The sequence below is a fragment of the Heterocephalus glaber genome, unplaced genomic scaffold (genome assembly GCF_053883595.1).
Source record: "Heterocephalus glaber isolate CG9 unplaced genomic scaffold, H.glaber_assembly_v1.0 deba00000768, whole genome shotgun sequence".
Classification (NCBI taxonomy): Eukaryota; Metazoa; Chordata; class Mammalia; order Rodentia; family Bathyergidae; genus Heterocephalus; species Heterocephalus glaber.
Window position 1 is genome coordinate 5,253,688 of NW_028258162.1, and position 17,156 is coordinate 5,270,843.

The 17,156-nt window shown below is 38.6% G+C and overlaps 1 protein-coding gene across 12 annotated transcripts in view; it reads right to left on the reverse strand.

Moving 5' to 3' along the window:
- Nucleotides 1-17,156, reverse strand: part of Nsun6 (NOP2/Sun RNA methyltransferase 6) — a 110,307-nt gene that overhangs the window by 90,843 nt on the left and 2,308 nt on the right. For 4 of the 12 annotated variants that reach the window (XR_015449608.1, XM_021240390.2, XM_004859956.3 and 1 more), the window contains exons 1-3: nt 13,642-16,477; nt 11,331-11,492; nt 4,119-4,198 (exon numbers count right to left, since the gene is read on the reverse strand). Coding sequence is in view for 9 of the 12 variants with exons in the window: in XM_021240390.2 (XP_021096049.2) it covers nt 4,119-4,198; nt 11,331-11,492; nt 13,642-13,716 (317 nt within the window). In the remaining 3 variants the exon portion in view is untranslated. Of the gene's footprint in view, nt 1-4,118; nt 4,199-11,330; nt 11,493-13,641; nt 16,480-17,156 lie in introns of those variants that run through there. The other 8 variants (XM_021240388.2, XM_004859957.3, XM_004859959.3 and 5 more) reach the window with 8 other exon arrangements.

Here is a 17,156-nt window from a genome sequence, read left to right on the forward strand (position 1 = left end):
ACACAGACCTGTCTCTGGACACACACTTGTACTTATTACAAACATTTCATTAAACAATTTCACTATGTGAACTGTAATGACATAAAATACATGACTTACTTTATAAACTGGTCATTAAAAACCATTAAATTGATTTTACAACCCACTGATGGGTAACTATTACCAATATATTTCTAAAACAGATCTAATTATCACTGTAATAAAACTCTGACTCTTACAGTATTTAGGAGGGGGATTCCTTAGTTAAAAAATAATCCTTTATTTTCTTTATATTTCACAGCTTGCCTCTTCCAACTTCCATAGTCTAAACTTTTACTCATCCTTCTAAAAACCAAGTCAGTAGTGGAACCTGATCGCTTCTGTCGCGAAGCACCATTTCTAAGCCTTCATTTCTTCCCTTATGGTCTCTCTCTGCTTACACAACCTTGCCCACCTTATGCCATCACCCTACTTTCTATCATCTTCACGTTCCACTAAAAGAAGGTCAGCTTGGAAAACTCTTTACCCATTTCTGTGGACTCAGTCCTTCCCATTTTATGCTCCACTGGGATTTAATGTACACTTCTGCTACGGCAAGCCTAACACTGTGACCTGGACCAAGGTTCCCTGCCTTTAGACTGAACCACTGTGTCTCATTTGTCTTTTAAGACCCTTGCATCTTTCACACAGCACAAATTCACAAAATATTTTGCGAAATGGGATCCTGTAGTATTAATAAGGAGAAAAGAATGAACTCTGGAATGCACAACTGTGCAGAAAAGATTTAATATAACAGGCCTTGCCCGGCATGGTGGCACACACCTGTAATCCCACCACAGGGAGGCTGAGGCAGGAGGACTGCTGTGAGTTCAAGGCCAGCCTGGGATACACAGTGAGACCTTGTCTCAAAAAACCCCCAAAATGCAAATAAAACAAACCAAAAACAAAATACAAAAAAAAAACAACAGGCCTAAACTGCTACCCTTTGGAAGGGCTGTTTATAAGGCTGGCCCTTGACTGGGTGGGTTTGAGAATTTAGTTGACAGGACGGTTAACTACAGATATTCCTCATTTAATGACCTACCTGTTTAATGACTGTTTTGAGCTACGGCCTGCCTTTTTTGGGTACAGTTCTGTACATCTTGCCTACAGAGCCTCAATGTTTTTTGTACAGTACACCTGGCTTATACAGTACTGTACTGTACAGTACTGTAGTTTTGTGTTTCACATTACAGTGCTGCAAGAGTTATGAAAATAAAGCAAAGTCATCAAGTTGGAGTTTCCTTTGACCATGTCTTTGTTCCGAATATTGTAATGTACATACATTCCCTCATTTAGCGACCAATTCATTTAACGATCTAGTTGCAGGAACAGACCTCGGTCCTTAAAGGACAAATGTCTGTATTAACTGGTAAGAGTAGTTCATGGTGCCTAAACTGCTTATAAAACAATATAAGCAATTTAGTGTGGATGACAAACCTTCATCAAGATGCTCAATTTTTATGAACTGTGCTTACCAACACAGAAGCTATGCTTCGAGGAAAGGCCTGATAAAGGTACTGAGAAAACATGTCTCATCAGCTGTTGAGGTACTCTTTACCCACAGCATTCTGCATAGTTCTTGAGCAAACTGCAAACCAGAGTGCCAATTATTTCCAGTTAGTGAGTGATAAGCAGCAAGGGTGTGTTCAACATCCAACATGGACCCTATGCGTAGGTAGTACAAAAAAATTAAGCCAAAGATTGATAAAAAATGTACAGAAAAGGAAAAATTTCACACGTATCTTTGTATTTTCAAACAAACTAAAAGGACTTTGTTTTTTGTACCAGGGATCAAACTCAGGACCTTGCGCTTATGAGGCAGGTGGCAGAACCACTGAGCTAAATCCCTGGCCCACTAAAAGGACTTCTAAAAAGGGAATGAGAACAAAAAAATTAAAAATAGTGAACTAGAAGACTCAGAAAATAAAGGACAGCAAAGTGTCTAAAAGAAAACAATTAATTAGAAGCAGGGAGAGATATCAATTGCTAACACCTCCTGAGTATCTACAATGTGCCATTCACTATTCTAAACTCACAACAATCCTAAAACTAGAAAGTATTTTTAAAACCCATTTTAGAGAGAAGGAAAGAAAAGCACAGAGAACACAGACAATGTAGGTATTACTGAAGAAGAGAGCAACTTTTGAATCAGTTCATGACTCAACAAGCACAGACTCTGAACCGTTATTTCCATGTGGTGCTCATTTACTCGGCAGACACACTTACGCAGGTCCATAAACAAACATTTCAACACTTCTGGCAATAATGAAAATGTGTAAAAACAAGATAGGGTCAAAAATGAAAACAGTTCACCTGTTGCACAAGCGCAAAGACCCGAGTTCGATCCCCGGTACCAAAAAAAAAAAAAAAAAAATGAAAACAGTTCACTGATAAAATATTCTATTTATGTACCTAGAATGAAATAGTGCTGTATAAATAATGAAAAATCATGAACAAGCAAAGATAAACAAAATATTCTTAAGTGAACAGAAAGGCAATTGTAAATATTATAGAATTTTTAAATTGTTTTATAAAAATGTATGCAAATGAATGCATGTTTGCATTCAAGTGTGCAGGTGAAAACACAAGGACTATGAGAATTCAAATTCAATGCTTAGAGAAACAGAACTGGGAAGTGTGATAGGAAATCTAATTGATAATTTTATGTTTAGGTAAAATTCTAATTTCTGAACAAATTTGCCTTAATTTTACAAGAAGAAGAAAAACCCAGTTAACTCTATTCATTAAAAGAGAAAATACTGGATAAGACTAAAGAATAAAGACATTTGACAGAATGAGAAGTGGTCACATTTTGAACCTAATCAACTACAATTCTGTATCCTCATCAAGAGTGTAACCTCAAAAGACTCATAATTGTGATCTACTATAGCAGCTCACTGGTTCAAAATTAAGAAATGACAGAAACTGGAACATCTGTTTCCCAGTAGGGCAGCAGAGTACAAGAGAATCTTCTGAGCTGGTGGAAATGCTCTACATCTTAGGTTATGGATCATGGTTAATCAACAACATTTATTTGGCAAACCTCACCAAAATGTATATTGAAGAGCTCTTCATTTTACAGTATACACATATCATACAAAAACTGAACAGAAAAAGTGGCCTACAAAATTGCTTTAGTGACAAAACATAATACATGCTCATATAAAAAATAAAACAATAATATCAGAAGTGAAAATTCTCCCGTGATTTACTTATCCCTTCACTCAATCCAACCTCCTCAGATTTAACCACTGTTAATAGCTGGGTATGTTGTAGCTTCCAAACTTTTCCTATATGTAAATGTAAATGAATATGTAGTTGTGCTTTTTTAATGCAAAACTAGTTATAATTATCCTAAATATAGCAATTTGCTCTTGATACTTAACAGATCATGAACATCTTAATTGTATATATAATTCTCTCATTGTAAAGGCCATAAAATTATTGGGTCTATGGATAAGCCATAATTTGTTAAATCATTTTTCTATTGCTGAGTACTAAATTACTTTAAAGCTTTAACAAAATGAGCATTTTAATATTTTTTATAATCTTTTTAAGTTTAAAAATTTTTATAGCATAATTAGGAACTTTAAAATGCTCCATGGGTACACAAATCCCATTAAAATGTGAAAGTATATTTTCTGATTTTCAAATATATGCCCTACCAATATATAAATGAGTAGAACAATGCCAGGTACACAGAAATTTAACATAATTGATAAATTAATAAGTTTATGAACACTTCAGCTATGAAAGCAGGAAATACGTTCCTTTGTAGTTTTGTTGCACCTCAAAAAGCAGTTTTAATTTAGCACTGAAATCTCATAAGAAATATAAACAAATGAAAGAAAAATACATAAAGTGGAAAAAATATTAATCACTGCATTATTTAGGCCTAAAATGTATTATGCTCAAGGTACTGAGGACCATTCCTTGTCTTCTGTATTTTCCACAACAAAACATGAAGCCTGCATTTATGAACCTGTTTATAAAGTTGCTAACAACGGATGAACTCAGTATTATCAAACATTAAAAAAAGATCCTGTGATAGATTTTTATTAAGAAAAATATGATTTTAAAATGAAATAGTCACAAACCTAGGTCCAATCACAGGAATAAGTAAGACATCCTGAAGGTCTGGATGCTGAAGAACAGGAACACTTAATCCATTAAACTGCTGTTAAAAATAAACATACAGAATTATAAAGCATTCAATATATTTGATAAATTTCAATCTACTGAGTTTGTCAGTGTCACTATCTACCACAGCAGGAAGCTTGGTTTAGGCAATCTCATTTTATTCCATAGAAAATAAAAATCAAAATATCTCAAAACATTTTCTCTCCTTCTGAGGTGTTATGGTCTACATCTAAAATTTCCCCCAAAAGTCTCTGTGTACTGCTCAGAAGAGACTCATCCCTTGGGGGCATGAGCTCAAAGGGTATGTTTTGTCCCTGGGTCTTCCCTTCTCTCTCTGCTTCCTGGTTGCCACGAGTGGAGCAGCATTCATCCACTATGCCATTTCGGCCTCGGAGCCAGCCAACCACTGAAACCATGATCCAAATAAATCTCTCTTCTAAGTTGTAGGTGTTGGCTATTATATCTACTAATGGGAAAGCCAACTAACATGGAAACTTGGTACCAGAAATAGGGTTGTCACTGTGATTGTACTTGACCATGTGGTTTAGAAGTCTTTGGAACTGGGTTGGAGGAGAAAGATTTAGAGGTGCCAAGTAGAGAAGCCCTAGACTGCTGTAAGTCAACCTTGATGGGTGATTCTGATTGGAGCTCAGAAGACCAGGACACTGATAGCGATGCAAACAGTAAAGACTAGGCTCAGGAGGTTTCAGATGAAAATAAGGACTGTACTGGAAACAGGACTAGGGGCCATGTATGTTTCATTCTGGGAAAGAATATGCCTATGTTTTGTCCACGTCCTAAGACTTTGTGTGAGGCTAAATTTAACACATTCACAGCTGGGCCATAATTCATATTTCTTGATGCCAGGCAGCTCTGATTTGAATTCCATCATCTGATGTAAAATACCTAACCACCCATGGTTCAAGCTGCCCAACAGAACAGTCACGTACATACCACCAGTGGTTTAAGCCATGGGAACGTGAAAGGTAACAGATGAATTGATTTGGTGGAGAAAATTTCAAGGCAACCCAACATTCATGCTGTGACATGGGTACTGCTGGCTGTTTTTAGCCAGATCTACTGTGAGAATTAGTCGCAAAGAACACAGCGGGGCAACTTGGGCAAAAAGGAAGCACCTATAAAGCTGAGGTCAAGAATAGCTTGTTTGCTGAAAAAATTAGCATCAAAAAGAAGCCAAGTACTCTGCATAGAGACAATAGGAAAGATGCCTCGAGGGCATATTAGGATAGGGCCAGACCCTGACTTATTGCCTGCTTCAGGGTGTAAGAAGACCCTCTGAGAGACTTTAAGAGAGCTCCAGAGCATCCTGCTAACTCAGGGCCACCTACAGAAATGTTTCCCTACTTTAGCCATCCAAACACATGGAGGCCATTGCACCCATGGTTCAAGGGGGCCAGGCTAATACTGCAGCCAGCAACAGACACTGTCATCACCCACATGGTGGTTTTTAGCCAAACAATATAGGAGAGTTACTGGGTCACAGAAGCACCTGCCCAGATTTCAGAAGAAAGCCTGGGATGCCAGGCAAAAAAAGTATGGCAGTGTCACAATCCACGTCAGATGCCCCGGAGAGGGTGATGTGTAAAGCTGTGAGAGTTAAGGCAAAGGTGTAATACAGACCTCAGGAAGTTATAGATGACATGGATTCTCTGCTCAGAAAAGCCACAAACAGCAAGCAGGGCCAGCTCAATAGAGTGGGAATGTGGGCTGCAACCAGCAAGGCCAGAAGAATCAGGGTGGCCAAATCAGTCCTTTGGACCTCACTTCTGTTCAACCTCTGCCCCAGGTGTTAGACATGGAGCCACAGGATTTAATGTTTGCTCTACTGGTTTTTTGTCTTGCTTTGGTCTGATTCATCTCTATGGCCTCATTCCTCCCTCTTGGAATGGAAATGTCTACCCTACATTGTATGTTAGAAGTTAGCTTTCCTTTTGATTTTTACAGGAGCTCACTGCTAAAAGTTTGCTTTGAGTTTCAGGGGAGACTTTGGACTTGGACTTTTCAGCAATGCTGGAGCTGTTAAGATTTTGCTTACTCCTGGAGATTAAGTGCATTTTCCAATAAGGAGACAGACATAGGCCTTTTGGGGGCCAGGGATAGAATTTTATGGTTTAAATCTAAAGTGTCCCCCAAAAGTCTCATGTGTTTGGAGGTAGGCTCTGGTTGGAAGAGGTGGGTCACGCGAGGCATGAAATGGTAGGGTATATTCTGATCCATATCCTCCCTTCTTTCTCCCTTTGCTTCTTGGCTGCCACAGATTGAACAGCTCTCCTCTGCCTTAGAACCAGCTAATTATGGGCTGCACTCACTGACACTGAGCCAAATAAACCTCTTCTCCTTTAAGTTGTATTCAAGGGGTACTATGTCTAGCAATGGGAAAGCTAATACATAAAGTATCCTGACTTCTAAGGCTCAATTTTGTTGTTTGGCTTTATAAACACTAGCTATGTTTACCTTAAGTAACTTACTATGAAAACTATCCAATGGTCAGGGGTAGTGGCACCCACCTGTGACCCTAGCACTTGGGAGGCTGAAGCAGGAGGATCACAGGGAGTGTGAGGCCAGCTTGGGCTCCGTAGTGAGTTCAAGCCAGCCTGACCTACATAGCAAGACCCTGTCTCAAAAAACAAAAAACAAAAAAAAAAAAAGAAAAAAGATGCAATACAGAATTCCATGTAGAAGTCACTTAAAGAATTTTTCTGAATAGAACATTAAAGACTGGAAGTACTGAGTTCTGTTTAATACACACCATTAACACAGAAGCCGCCTCAATTTTGGTGGGACAAAAAAAGTTATTAGCAGATTCAAGATTTCAGTACCCCCGTCAGTCACACTTGGCTGGCCAGACTGGAGAAAGGTGCAGAGCTAGTGCTACAGGTGCTGGCGTCAGCTCACATAGGCTCATTGTGTGTACTCAATTCCTCGGTCATGTTGGTAGCTTAAAATCAACCATAATGGGAGTATTTACACCACAGACAATGGCAAAACACCACAAATCAGGGTTATTTTTCTTGGAAAAGGGGTTCTTATAAAGTATTAGCATATCAATGTTGGAGCAGAAGTCAAAGAAGCACCCTATGTAGCAGAATAAAGAGCAAGCTAATGGAGGATTAGATAATAGAGACCAGACATACACCCTGAGAGGAAAACATGCAAATATTTAAGAAGTCTATGCCATGTAGGCTAGGATTTATCAACTAATTTTTTTTTGATACCACATGCCACATGAAAGACTAAATGCACTGCTCTGTAAACTATCTAGAAAAGCTTATTAAATCAACTTAAGATGATAGAGAAAAAAATTTCCATATTTTAATGGACCTACATTTCTACAAAATCAATCCCTTTCCTGACTTCTTCCAGAGGATATTTCAGAAGGTAACCATACCTAACACACAGCTAATAGGCAATTTAAAAAGTTCCTCCTCATTTGATCAAACTCCTCTTCCCCTTCCTCCCTGTTTTTTGTTAGCCTTTTATTAACAGCTATAGCAAACAGATCTTTTCTAGTTACCCATCTCCTTTTATTTTTCAGATAACATCTCACTAAGTTGCCCAGGAATGGCCTCAAATTTGTGATCCTCCTGCCTCAGCTGCCTGGTAGCTAGGATAACAAACTTGTACCAGCTCCAAATGTTTCTTACAGAAATCAGTTCTTCTCAAGCTAAGGGCTTTCTTCCCTACCAGGAGCATTTTAAGATCATACACAAATAACTATTATTATCTGCTTTTTTTTCTGTTTGCTTCTGTCGTCTATTTTTTAAACAGCCTTACTGAAGTATAATTTACATAACAAGAACTTCACCAAAATATTAAATGATTTTTAGTAAATTTAAAGAATAGCACAAATTTATCAGGATCCAATTTGAGATCATTTCCATCACTCCACTAAGATCTCTCATGCCCATTTGAGGTCAATGCCTGTCCCGTTCCCAGTAATCTTTCTCTATAAAATTGGCCTTTTCTGGACATTGTATATAAACAGAATACATGTGGTGTATCTTGTCTTGCTTCTTTCACTTAATGTTTTGGAAGTTAATCCATGTTGTAGCATCTCAGTATTATTTATAATGCAGATGTATTTCACTGCATGAATACTCTACATTTTATCTGTCACTGGTTGGTGGATATCTGGATTGTATCCCCTTTACTATAAATAATGCCACTATAAACATTCACATTCAAGAATTACTATGCATTCTCTTGGACCTCTTCCCATTTGCAAGAGATCTATTCCACTGTCTCCTAGCCAACCTTTACTGTGCTGTTTGTACTTTGCCTCACTCAAATGAGATACTATATGTTAAGCTTGTGTATCTGGTTTCTCTCAACATTATATTTTCCAAGTGCATCCATTTTCCTACAACTGTCTCAAACTTGTCCTTCTTTATAGCTGAGTAGTATTCCACTATGCACAGATGCCACATTTTCTTTATCCAACCGTCTGTTGATGGATATACAGGCTGCTTCCAGGATTTTTTTTCCTTAAATTCTTTTATCAGTACATTTTAGGTATACAATAAATCTACATTTATCACTGAGAACTTGTACCTGTACATAACATATCCTGCTTAATTTTCCCCCCTTCCCCTGCCCTCCCTTCACCCCCTCCACCCTTCCCTATTTAGAAAGACTTTGTTTCCATTTTTCCCTTTCCCTTCTTTCCTTTCCCCTACCCGTCCCACTTTCCCTACACCTTTGGACATTTTCTTCCTATTTCACATTATCAATTATTCACTTTAATCCTTATTTACAGTTTCTCACACCAGAAAAACTATTGTTTTCATACATGTTTGTCCTATTTATTTCACTTAAGAGTATGGCTTCAGTGTGCATCCTTTTAGCCATAAGTGTCTCCAGTTTCTTGTTATGGCTGAGCAGTAATCCATTCTATTAAAAAAACAAAAAAAAAACAAAAAAACCCCACATCTTCCTTACAGGACTTAGTTATTAACTGAGCTCCTAGAAACACTGGTGTACATGCATCACTGTAGTATACTATTTTTAACTCCGGAGAAGTTACCTAGAATGGGAGGATGAGGGAAGAATTAAGGCCTAATTGGCCTAAGTGACCATAAAGGAGAAAGACTGCATGCAAGGGTGACTGCATATTAGGGGAAAGTTAAGACAGTTGAGGTTAATTTGTTTACCAGAGAATGTACTAACGGATATTGGAAACCAGATGAATTGCATTACTTTGATTGTCTGGCCCATGTTTGCGTGAATAAAAGCTAGGTGAACCAAAAGCTCCTCTGCCTGCTGAAGACACGGACTCCTGGCTGCCCCCCCCCCGCCCCCCGCCCCCCGCCCCCCGCTCCCCGCTCCCCGCTCCCCGCTGTTGAGCTGACTCAGTGTCTCTTTATTACTCACCACCCTCATTTGCCCCCAGGTAAGGAACAAAGTAGCAGCTCTGGGTCCTCCAGCAAGGCCAGCTGGGTGAGCTGACACAAGTGGTGCCCCAGCATGAGCTGGGGACCTGGGGTCTAATTTTAGTTCTTTGAGCAATTTCCATACTGACTTCCATAATGGTTGTACTAGTTTATATTCCCACCAACAATGTAGGTGAGGTGTTTTTTTTTTTCTCCACTGCAGCCATACCAGCATTTGTTATTTTTTTTAATGATCAACATTCTTTCTGCTTTAAGATGGAACCTTAGTATTTTTTTAATTTGCATTTTTCTAGTGGCCAGGGATGCTGAACATTTTTTCATGTGTTTGTTGGCTATCTGAACTTCTCTGAGAAGTGTCTGTTCTTTTCACTTGCGCTTTTCTTGACTGGGTCATTTATTTTAGCAAGAGGTCAAAGAGAGCATCAGCAAGAGGGAGCGCATGGAATCAGCAGAATAAAGATATGCCATGTACAGGAACCTATTAACCTAAATGGATATAAACAGTATATGTCATAAACATAAGATTAATAATATCAGCAAGGGGCCGGGGATTTAGCTTAGTGGTTCCGCCTCCTGCCTCAAAAGCTCAAGGTCCTGAGTTTGATCCCAGGTACCAAAAAAAATAACGTCAGTAAGAACAAAATTGAGAAAGGGGATTTAAAGGTAGAGGGAAGGAGGAAAGCAGGAGGGACAGGAAAGGAGATTGAAAAAGAGAATCAAGCTATATTATGTTCCTATTCCCCAAGAGGAGTGTAAACTACATGTACTGCAAACATGGACTAACAAAAACAAAAGAAATTGTGTAGACATATGACTACTTCTTTTTGGTAAATTCCTAGGAGTGGAATTGCTGGGCTGCCCAGTTAAGTTTTGTTTAACCTTTTAAGAAATTTCCAAACTGGTTTCCAAAGAGATCATACTACTTTGGACTACAAACAGGGAAGTATGAAGGTTCCAGTTTCCTTCTGTCCTTGCAGCCAAATGAAATGTACAATTTTTCAATCCCAATAGGTGGTTCAAACATCTTTGAGGAAAAAACACCTAGTAGTATACCATTTGGGATGTCTCTTTACGACATACATGAAATTTTGAATGTGGAGAAACAAAATTTATTTAGTACTCTTCCAAGTCTCCTTTCCTGTTAGATTCAGGAACTGCTCTACTACAGTTTCCATTCCAATCTTGACCTTTGGAAAGGAACTAAAAACCCAGAGTGACTTAACTTGTCTGCCCTGACTCTGACCTGGTTCATGAGATCTTACATCCCCATCAGACTGGTATACTAGAATACCCAAGTTCTACAAATAATTTGCTAGATATGAAAATTTGGACATACACACCTGATTCCCCTCTGCACAATTTTTAAAAATAGATTTTAAAATAGATTACTCATATTCTATTTCCTTTATTAAGGACAGTAAGGTACTTCAATATCGACCTAATTAAAGTATTGCCCTTATCACAGTACATAATCTGTGCGAATCATTATATTATGAAATAACAGACTTTAGTTCAGAATGACCCTTGTCATGTATATTTTAATGAAGAAGTGAGACTCGCAGGACTCAGAAACTTAAACTTAATGCATTCAGAATAAGAAGTTGTTTCAAGTTCTAGCATTATCACTGCGTAACCCTGTACAATAAAATGTTCATGGGTCTCAATTTCCTCATTTATAAAATTAGAATATAACACTCATAGGATTTTAATGAGGCACAACTAAAACTATAGAAATCTAGTTGAACATAAAACAGTCACCCAAACCTGCTGAAGTTCATCAAGCAACAGTTCTTTCACATGCTGAACTGAAGCTAAATGCGTATTCACTCTAACGGTTGTGAATGACGGAGGGTGTGACAGGTGATTTAACAGCGCTTCAAACTTCCTTTCTGCGGCTGCTTTGCCTGAAGCAGATACCACCTGAAAAGAGGACAAGTTAATGTTTTTCTTTCATCATACAAACTGAAAATAATCAGCAGCATATGACTATGCCATTTGTTCCATCGAATGAAACACCTGTTCAGCTCCATTTCGTTTTGGGGTATCTTTTCTGTTAACCCTAAGGAAATGGTAATACTTCACAGGGTTTTTTAATTCAATTGTGGTAATAAACACATGCCTGACATAAAGGCTCAGAAAAAGTCTCAACTCCAAAGCATTAACTCCATTAACATTTTGAAAATATTAATATCCACTACATTTATTCATATAAATTCAAGATCTCATTCTACTCATTTTTATATGTTACCTATTCATAGCACTTTTGTAGAGCTATTCACAAACATATACAAAAGCAAACTGGTTAGGAGCCTTTTGAAATACCAGTATTTGAAGTATAAATAATATCAATATACTGTCATCCAAAGATTCCCCAAGACATCAGCTTTTTAATATGGTTTTATTAAATGTAATAAATATATATGATCCATAAAAAGATGGGTACAGTAACAAACACATCTTTCATAAATGAAGGTATAAAGACTCAACTAGCTTCCCTTGTAACTGAAGCTTTCTAAGTACATATTGTTTTGAGGTTTTTGTTTGTTGGGTTTTTCTTGAGACAGGGCCTCACTTTGTAGTGCAGGTTGGCCTGGAACTTGCAGTGTTCCTCCTGCCTCAGCCTAAGGACTGGGATTACAGGCATGTACCACCACGACTGGCTCAAACATGTATTTTCCCCTTTGGGGACAATACCCTGCCTCATAGAATCTTTACACACCACTTATCAGCCTACTAATCCACCAGTCTGCACATTATTTACTTTTGCAAGTTTTAGCTAACACTCAATATTTCTCTTCCTTCATGCTGTTTCACAAAGGGATGGCTTTCCTTCTTGTAAAATCATATAGACTGTGGGTTTGAAAAGGGGGTGGTGTCAAAGAAAGACATTTGGATCTTTTATAAAATAACGTTTATCATTTTCAAAACTACTGAAGCAGAGCACAGTGGTGAATGCCTATGATCCTGACATTTGGGAGGATGAGTCAGGAGTATCACGAGTTAAAGGCCAAACTGGCCTACTCAGCAAGTTGAGGAACAGCCCAGACTACACTGAGAGACTGTCTCCAAAAAACAAAAGTAAAAAAAAAAAAAGCAAACTCCACAAAAATGATGGAAATAAATGCTGAATGCAGACATCATATCTAAAAGACCTGGCCTCCAAAACAGATTCCAAAACTGAGTAACATTTAATAAACACCTAACAATAATACGTTTGGCATAAAGGGCCTAGAAACCTGACCAGAAACCAAAGCGTCAGAAAAACCCAAGCTGGCTAGAGACGGCGTGGTAACGTGGAACGGAACCCAAGCTCCACAACAGACAATCAACACTCACTGAGGACTCTTGGGATAGGCACTGCCAGTAGCAAAAACCATGTGACAGAAACGATGCAAGTCACTTTCACTTACATTTGACACCTGAAAACAACTGTATCTTCAACCATCCTCAATTTTCACAGAAGCAGAAAATCAAAGTAATGAGACGTAATTTACTCAAAAACCTGGAACCCAAATCAAGTGATTGAGAGTCTAAATGTGCATTTCTTTTTCCCTACATCTGAGCCTTTTGGCTTCAGATTTCAAGTTGAGAACTATGCTAATTGGATTAGTTACGTGATTTATGGCCCTGACTTCTCACCTATTAGAAAGTGCACCAAAAACGTCTGTGAAAAATCAAAATCTAAGTGTGAACACAGCTGGCAAAAAATGATGGCATTTACAGAGGCACTTGAGAAATTACGGTATCCTTTTCACCTGAATGCTGGAGCGAGCCATTTAAGACAACAGGTGTATCTTATACACTGGATTTTGGTTAAAAACGAGGATCTTGTTCATCCTATAACTCCTTCACTGTTAGTTTTTCCTTCTTCCCTGCTCCTAAATATTAAAACGTATAGCTTATTCACCTCTTGTCTCAGAAGGCATTTGTGTCTGTGAAAAGATAATTTGGTTTCACCTTCGGATAGACAAGTGGTAAGAAACAAAGGCTGTAAAAATTTCCCGTTAGACATTTCTCTAGGACGTGTAAATATTTAAATTTTCGCAAATATTAAATGTTTATGACCTACCTCGTTATTCACAAAGCCCTCTTTAAGATAGTTTTCAACCTCAGGTCTTAAAGATATTTTAGGAAAAACAGGCATTGTTTCCTTGTTTAGTTCTCCTTTGAGGGAGATGCTGGGAATGCAGGTTTTCTTTCCAAATTACAGACAGCACTGTCTTCCCAATGAGAAGTCACCCACAGGCTCGCGATCACCAGGCGTCCAGGGAGGGGCGCCGCTCACGCCCAGCTAAGCACGGACACGCGCGGAACCATCCATGGTTTTGGAGTTTGCGGGACGAGAAGGGGCTTCCGCGCCTCGACACCAGGCTCTGGTCCCCTGAGGATGCTCAGGGGAATCACTGAACTGGGAGGCAGTCACACGTTGCAGAAAGAACCTAAGAAAAGCCTTAGCGTTCGAGTCCCTGGTTAACTGTACACAGCTGGAAAGCAAGGAATCACCAGCTCCGTCCTCCCCGACCTCACATCCTAATTTCCAAACCCGCGCCCCTAATTTCTCCGCGGAAAGCCGCTTCCCTCTACGTCACTTCCGGCTCCTTCGGCCCGCCCTTTCCCTCTCTAGCAAACCAATCGGCAGCCGCAAGTAGCCGTAGGTCACGAAGATCTGGCGTGCTCTGGGGGAGCTTTAAAAAGGCAAGAACCTGTTGAGGGTAAGACGCTGCTGTTCTGATTAAGGGGACGTGTCCCATTAGCGTCCTTCTGGGTAGCCTCCAACTAAAAGTTGAGGGCTGAATTTACTTGGGATCAGCCACTTTGGGATTTTACCCAACTATTTTGTCGGGAGTACAGATCCGACTTCAGTTGAGAGTGACCAACAGACTCCATGATTTTGAAAGTTAGGTTCATGGTGTTGTAATATCCATGAATGCTCAGGTGAAACTTCAAATCCACATATAGGATTTATATTTGTAAGGCTAAGGGCTACTTGTATCATGGTTGACCTACTTAGTGTAGTAGACCATTGACATAATCTGTCATGGTCAGAGGACACCTGTCAGAGCAGATGTGGGAAAAGATCTCAAATGAAGTCACCTAACTAGTCACTGAGCCATTTTATGATTGGACAGGAAAGTGAAAGTTCCTGTCTCCTTGGCTTAGTGTTTTGCTTTGTTTTGCATTGCCTCATGGCCATTTGCATATAATTGTAGGAAAGGGTTTATTTTTTCGTTAATTTTCACACGGATTTTTTTAAAGTATGATAGCTCCTTTCTGTGATACACCAACTCTTCACCAGTTTCTGTAGAAAACTACTGAACACAGCCATTATGTCGCATATTTTGCAAGGTAATTATTACTATCTCTGTTTTAGAGATGAGTAAACCAAAGATCCCAGAGCTGAAATAACTGTCCCATGTTCTCACGAATAAAAAGGCTAAGGATGATAATTTGGCTTCGAAAGCCAGCATCTTGTCTTTCCACCACAGTGCATTTCTTCAGTAAATGGATGGGATTCTTTTATGTTCAAATCACCTGAAATCAATAAAGGAAATGTCTAGACCTAATTATTTCCAGAGGAATTTTGGCAGCCTCGACTTTGGGGTGACCTTAGCACCAGTAATGGTTGGGATCTGTATTTGATAGGAGACAGTAAAGAACAAGTTGAACTAGCTTGTAATTCCATGAGGTCAGATTTTATTTCACCATTGTATACCCAGTACCTAACACACAATAGCCACTTAAATACTTATCAAATAACTAAATGAACACGAGTGGACATCTTTATGAAGTAGAGAAATATTATACTACTGATAAAGTATGTATACTTACTGGAAATTAGTTCACTAGTTCAGCACACTTGGATAGTGTTGAGGACATTCAGATGGTCTCCCCTCCTGGGAAATAGATCCTTTTGCTCACCCTCCTGCTGGCCCTCCCTACTTAAGGACCCCATCCACCCACTCACCCATCGTATCCTAAGCACCACTTGAATGCTCTATATCTTCGCAATTGTTAAGAATTTGACTTTTGTTTGACACCAGACTGCTAGGGTTCAAATTCGTTCTTGTAGCCTCAGGCATATTATTAAAAGTTCTTGTACCTCATTTTCTTTACCTGTTAAACAGATAATAGTTTTGATGTCATAGTGTCACAAAAAAGTAAATTAGGTGATGTGCTTAGGACAGTGCTGAACACGGTCCTCAATAAATGTTACATAGTATTGTCACCTATGTGTTGAAAGAATGGCTGTAGGATAGTGGAAGACAATTGAGGAGGGAAGAACTAAACTGACTCAAATTCTGGTATGTCAAGAGGTAAGTTGTCTATCTAGGGAAGGAAGAAGACTTCAAGGGTTTAATGAGTTATTTGGAAATATGTATAAGAGGTTCCACTTTAATGAATGGGATTATGGCAAAGGGCAGAGGATGGGGTGAGTTACAGATGTTTCTAAAGAGGACCTAGAAAATTCAAGAAATTCAATCAGCTTCAACACCCTTCTGTAAGTAGGTAAATTTATTAGCCACTATGACTGCCACTGAGCAAGGTGAATCAGCAGATCGCTAAAGGACTTGATAAATCCATTGAGGTATCTGTTGGGAAAAGCATTTACTAAATGTGGGAAGGCTGGTCATATTGAACCTAATGTGCTGAAAAGATGTTCATTCTCAGTGATTATGACCAAAGTCACAGATTCAAGGATACTTCAATAAAGTAGATAGATGGTTTGAAACTCAGGATATGATCAGTCCTCTTTGTGAACACAAAACATCAGAATTTTATCCACATACTCTCCCTACTGTCAGGAAGGCCACATTGTCTTTTTTTTAATTTAAGTTTATTGGTACCTTTTAGGTATATAATATGACATTCATCATTGAGAATTTGTACCTGTACATGATGTATCTTGGTTTATTTTTTCCCCATTCCCCTGCCCTCCCTCCCTTCAACCCCTCCACCTCTCCCTAATTACAAAGACTTTATCTCCATTTTTCCCTTTTCTATTTTTTTCCTTTCCCTTCTTTCCTTTCCCCTTCCCCTTTGGACTTTTTCTTCCTATTTTACATTATCTATTATTCATTTTGGTCCTTTTTCTTTTGTATCACCTATAGTCTCTAAAAACCATTTATCTCAACAGATATTTACTGAATGAAATCATACTGACTTCTTAGATCATATTGCAGAAGAGAATTTCCTGATGGGAAATCTGTCAATCCCAACTCATCTGGAACCTGACCAAGGAGACTAAAATCATAATGGAGATTACCTTAAAGACTGACACGAGTTTTTAAAATTATTTTTTAAAAGATAGTTTTCTTTTATCCCTAGTACTAAAAAAAGAGACTTTAATGACTAGCTGGCAGGACATACTGCTGAACTCTCCTTTCAAGCCATGCACAAATTGATCAAAGAGTAAGAAACTGAATTCAGTTCCAACTGCAGCCAGTTCTCCCCAAGTATAATCTGAAGTTAGTTTGCAATAGTTCCTTTCTAGCAATATGAGTTTTATTTTTTAAAGTTCCCTGAATTGTTCCTTATTTTCCTTCCTTGAAATTTTAGTTCAGCATTTACACTTTTTAATATTTT